We start from the raw sequence: 5,751 nt of genomic DNA, 5'->3' as shown, positions 1-5,751 counted from the left end.
TCTAATGTATAATGCAGATTCCCAGTTGATATCATTGTCTAATGGATAATGCAGATTCCCAGTTGATATCATTGTCTAGTGGATAATGCAGATTATCACTAACATAGCTCTCCATTGCGCTTAGGATCACTGCAGGAGAATATTTTTATATAAATGTTTTATTGAAACTTTATTTCACCTTTATTTAGCAATGAGGGTGCTGCTCTCCTACCATTTTCTCTCAGTTCTAGGTTCAGCCCTCTTAAGGCATCCACATGCCTCACAGCCAAAACAGTTTGGAACAGATCTTGCAAGTATTATGATGACATTTTGTGACGTTTTTGTTCAATTTGGACTACAACAAGTTTTTTTGGGCTGTTTGGGCGCACAACATTTTTTCATGAGGCAAGCCGAAGTCAGTAGCTGAAGTCTACCTCATTGGTGATTGGTCAACAGTAGAGATTCTTCAATGAAGTGCCTGTTGTCATTCAGGCTGCATCACATCCGGCCGTGATTGGGAGTCCCATTGGGCGGCGCACAATTGGCCCAGTGTCGTCCGGGTAGGCCGTCATTGAAAATAAGAATTTGTTCTTAACTGACTTGCCTAGTTAAATAAAGGTTAAATAAAAATACTGCATCAAACATCCTAGTTAGAAGCAAAATTGTGCGACTAAGGTCCCCTCGGCAAAAACGTCAAAATAAATCACAGATTTCTTGAGTTATACTATTTTGAGGATGTGTATACTGGCTACGGCGTCTCAAAATGGACAAACAGTACTACAGCCGCTTTTTTCTTTTAGGCAACTGAGGAGTCAATGTGTAAGACTGACCAAAAAGGCTAAATGTGATTATTATGTAACCACTCTTTATGATTGCAAGGGAAACTCAGTTAAAATCTGGAAAACTGTCTAATCTCTAAAGGGTTGCACTTCCTCCTCTCTGCCCCAACCAATTAATTCAGACTGGTAGTCAAGTTTGGGAACCACTGATCTAAGTGACAGAACTCAGGCCATCGTGGTTGATGGGGTGAAGTCTGAATTTCGTGAAGTACATGTAGGTGTTCGGCAGGGGTTGATTCAAGGACCTGGTCTTTTCACTATGTATATACATGCTTGGTCAATGATACTACAATGTATGCAATTGCTCCAACTGCTGACCTGGCTGTGACAAGGCTACAGTCCAATTTTGCAGCAGTGCAGAAAGCCCTGATTAAAACTAGTGCTTAATACAGGAAAAACTAAATACATGTTGTTTTCAAGTTCTCGTAAGATTGTCTCAGATGGATTAGGTCTTCACTCGTCGGATGTTTCTATAATTGTACTAGTCTGTCATTCAAATACCTTGGTATTTGGATTAACAATGTTTTATAGTTTAAAAAACATACGAATGAGCTTGTTAAGAAACTAAGATTTAAAGTGGCCTTTTACAAAAACAGATATTTTCTCTCTCTAGTCAGCAGGAAGCAGATTGTGCAGTCAAACTTTCTATCAGTTCTTGCTTATGGTGATACTATTTATTAAAGTGCAGCTGCCTCTTCTCTTAAACTCCTGGATMCCGTTTGTCATCGTTTTATCACAGGAGACAGTTTTATTACTCATCACTGTATTCTTTACCAAAAGGTTGGCTGAACCTCTTTGAAGTCATGTAGATCACATCATTACGCTCTTTTTGTTCACAAAGCCCTGTTCCACAAGCTTCTGACTTACTTAACTTCACTATTAAGATTTAAAAGTACYTTCACAGGGTTGGTTAACTCTGGAGACTCCTTTGGTGTCCAAAAAGCAGTACACATAGAGGTCTTAGTGTCCCTGGGGCTGTTTAGAGAGATGCCTTAGTGTCCCTGGGGCTGTATAGAGAGATGCCTTAGTGTCCCTGGGGCTGTGTTTTAGACGAGATACCTTAGTGTCCCTGGGCTTTTTAGAGAGATACCTTAGTGTCCCGGGGCTGTTTAGGAGAGATGCCTTAGTGTTCCTGGGGCTGTTTAGAGAGATACTTAGTGTACCCTGGGGCTGTTTAGAGAGATACTTAGTGTCCCTAGGGCTGTTTAGAAGAGATGCCTTAGTGTTCGCCTGGGGCTGTTTGAGAGAGATTGCCTTAGTGTCGCATGGGCTGTTTAGAGACGATAACCTTAGTGTCCCTGGGCTTTGACCTGTTTCCTGGTTTAGAGAGATACTTAGTGTCTCCTGGGGCTGTTTAGAGAGATACCTTAGTGTTCCTAGGGCTTTGTTTAGAGAGAGCTAGTGTCCCTGCTTAGTGCTTGCCCTGGGGCTGTATAGAGAGATACCCTTAGTGTCCCTGGGGCTGTTTAGAGAGATGCCTTAGTGTCCTGGGGCTGTTTAGAGAGATGCTTAGTGTCCCTGGGGCTGTTTTAAGATGAGATGCACTTAGTGTCTGGGGCTGTTTTAGAGAGATGACTTAGTGTCCCTGGGCTGTTGTAGAGAGATCACTTAGTGTCCCCTGGGGCTGTTTAGAAGAGATGCCTTGTGTCCCTGGCGCTGTTTAGAGAGATGCCTTAGTCCCTGGGCCTGTTTAGAGAGATACCTTAAGTGTCCCCTGGCGGTCTGTTTAGAGAGATCCCTTAGTGTCCCTGAGGGCTGTATAAGAGATGCCTATTTCCTGTGGTAGATCTAGTGTCCTGGGGCTGTTTAGAGAGATACTTAGTGTCCCTGGGTGCTTGTTTAGAGGATCTTAAGTGTCCCTGGTTGCTGTTTAGAGAGATGACCTTAGTGTCCCTGGTGCTGTTTTAGAGAGATGCCCTTAGTGTCCTGGGGCTGTTATTAGAGAGGATACCTTAGTGTCCTGAGGGCTGTATTAGAGAGATGCTTAGTGTCGCCTGGGCTGTTTAGAGAGATACTCTAGTGTCCTGGGGCTTTTAGAGAGATGCCTTAGTGTCCCGGGGGCTGTTTAGAGAGATGCCTTAGTGTCCCTGGGGCTGTTTAGAGAGATGCCTTAGTGTCCTGGGCTGTTTAGAGAGATCCTTATGTGTCCCTGGGCTGTTTAGAGAGATCTTAGTGTCCCTGAGGGCTGTTTAGAGAGATCCTTAGTGTCCCTGGGCCTGTTTAGAGAGATCCTTAGTGTTCCTGGGGCTGTTTAGAGAGATACCTTAGTGTCCCTGGGGCTGTTTAGAGAGATGCTTTAGTGCCTCGTGGGGCTGTTTAGAGAGATACCTTAGTGTCCCTGGGCTGTTTAGAGAGATGCCTTAGTGTCCCTGGTGCTGTTTAGAGAGATGCCTTAGTGTCTGGGCTGTTTAGAGAGATGCCTTAGTGTCCCTGGTGGGCTTGTTTAGAGAGATCACTTAGTGTCCTGGTGGCCTGTTAGAGAGAGATACCTTAGTGTCCCTGGGGCTGTTTCAGAGAGATGCCCTGTAGTGTCCCTGGTGCTGTTTAGAGAGATACCTTAGTGCCCTGGGTCTGTTTAGAGAGATGACCTTAGTGTCCCTGGGCTGTTTAGAAGAATACCCTTAGTTGTCCCCTAGGGCTGTTATAGAGAGATCCTTAGTGTCCTGGTGCTGTTTAGAGGAGCCCTCCCCCTCAGACTCTTCAACCCACAGCTGGAATGTAAAGTTGTGGCAGTTTTGTCTTCACACAGACACTCGCATGTTGCACAATACTCATTCACGCATGCAAGTTTAACACACACACCAGACACAACACACATCCACCACACACACACACACACAACACACACACACACAACACCACCACACACACACAACACCACACAAGGCAACACACACACACACCAGCACCATCACACACACAGCACAGCACACACAACACACACAACACACACTAGTCTTACAGTCGAGGTTCAGCTTACAATTCCTTAGACCTCTTCATTATCCCTCCAACACTCTCGGCTTGTCTTTTTCCTCACTTTTATTTTTTTCTCCTCCTTGTTTCGCCTCTCCGGTTCCCCCTGTCCCCTCTCTGCTCTCCTCCAGACAAGTTCTTCTTTTCATTGTGGGCCCTGGGGCTGGGGGCCAGCAGAACACTTCTTCACCAGCACAGGCGCTTATAAGCACTTTTATCAGTTATGATGTGGGGAAAGGGAATGTGGGCTCAACCTCTTCACTCTCTGCTCTGCTCAAGAGGCTCCAGCTAGCGAGCAGCGCTGTCAGCAAACAATAATCAACCTGGGAGCACAGAAATGTATGAACACAGAAATTGTATGAACAGCAGAATGTATGACCTGGGGAAAGGTGTGTGTGTTTGTGTGTTTGCACAAATGCCGTGCTTCGTGGAAGAAGATGAGGGTCACTTGTGGCCTGTCTGGTCCCCAACACAGTGTCCTCTTGGTTTGCACTACCAGCGGGGACAGAGGCTGAACACTGGGGCCCTGGGTAGCCCTTCACACCTCCTAAAAGTGGTAGGCTGGACAGGCTGGAGGCTGGAGCCAGGCGCTCAGGTTACTGTTCCACTGCTCTTTCATCGACACGCACAAACCCATATGAAACATTTTGCAAAACTTTATGCAAGGAGGTGTTAAAAATAAAACATTCCTGGGTCTCAGACCGATGTATGGATAACCACTTCTTAATTTTGGCTGTATAAGCAAGAAAACAGCAGAAAACACATAAATGGTCAAATACAAATCTAAGATCAACTATTAAGAACGACTAGAACACAATGCTAACTAGAGGACAAATACAACCTCCAACCCGCAACAGGCCTGTGGAGTTGATGGTATCCTAAATGAAATTTATAAAAATATACAGACCACAAATTTCAATTGGCTATACTTAAAACTCCTTAACATCATCTTACAGCTCTGGCATATTCCACAATTTTAGAACAAGGACTGATCACCCCAATCGACAAAAGCGGAGACAATTTTGACCCCAATATCCTCTGCGTTATCATTAACAGCAGACTTGTACATTCCTCAGCAAAAACTATGTATGAGTTAAATGTCAAATTGCTTTTTACCAATCACCGTACGACAGACACGTATTCACCCTGCACACCCTAACTGACAAACAAACAAACTAAATCAAAGGGAAAGTCTTTCTCTATGCTTTGTTTGATTTCAAAAAAAGCTTTTGACTAAATATGGCAGGAGGGTCTTGCTATAACAAATGTGAATGAAAGTGGTGTGGGGAAACATATACAAATTATAATCCAGGTACACAAACAAAAGTGAGTGTGGTTAAAACTTGGGCAAAAACACAACACATTGCTGTTTGCCACCATCTATCAGACAGCCCCCCATCTTCACATATATTTCTACAAATTGGCGAGGGCACTAGAACGGTCACATCCCACCCGCACCCGCCTACCCTACAAGAATCTGAAGTTCAAATGTCTACTGTTTGCTGATGTCTCTCCGACAAGGAGGGCTACAGCAGCACCTTAGATTATTCTACACAAGATTCTGGTCCAGACCCTGGGCCCCTAAAACAAGTAAATCTCAGTAAGACAAAAATTAATGATGTTCAGAAAAGGTCCAGTGACCAGGACGACGAATACAAATTCCATCTGACACCGTTTCCCTTACCGCCCCGCAACAAAAAACTATACATCCTCGGCCTAAACATCAGCGCCAGAGTACTTCCAACAAAGCTGTGAACGATCATGAGAGACAAGGGTAAAGAAAGGGTTCAATGCCATAAAGGGAAAATAAAATTTTGACATACTAAATTAGGAACTGGCTAAAAATACTTGAATCAGTTATAGACCCTTTATGGTTGTGGAGGTCTGGGTTCCGCTCACCAACCAAGAATTTACAAATGGGTCAAGCCACGAAATTGAGCACTCTGCACGCAGAATTCTG

The 5,751-nt window shown here is 44.3% G+C and overlaps 1 protein-coding gene across 1 annotated transcript in view; it reads left to right on the top strand.

Annotated features, from left to right (window-relative positions):
• LOC111971798 (gamma-aminobutyric acid type B receptor subunit 1-like) overlaps window positions 1–4,109 on the top strand; it is a 32,906-nt gene extending 28,797 nt beyond the window's left edge. The window contains exon 6 of the mRNA XM_070446345.1: window positions 3,923–4,109. Coding sequence (XP_070302446.1) covers window positions 3,923–4,109 — 187 coding nt within the window. The remainder of the gene's footprint in view (window positions 1–3,922) is intronic.
• Window positions 4,110–5,751: the final 1,642 nt, after the last annotated feature.

Source organism: Salvelinus sp. IW2-2015, linkage group LG13 (assembly GCF_002910315.2).
Source record: "Salvelinus sp. IW2-2015 linkage group LG13, ASM291031v2, whole genome shotgun sequence".
NCBI classification, from domain to species: domain Eukaryota; kingdom Metazoa; phylum Chordata; class Actinopteri; order Salmoniformes; family Salmonidae; genus Salvelinus; species Salvelinus sp. IW2-2015.
This window is presented reverse-complemented; position numbering and strand designations above follow the sequence as displayed.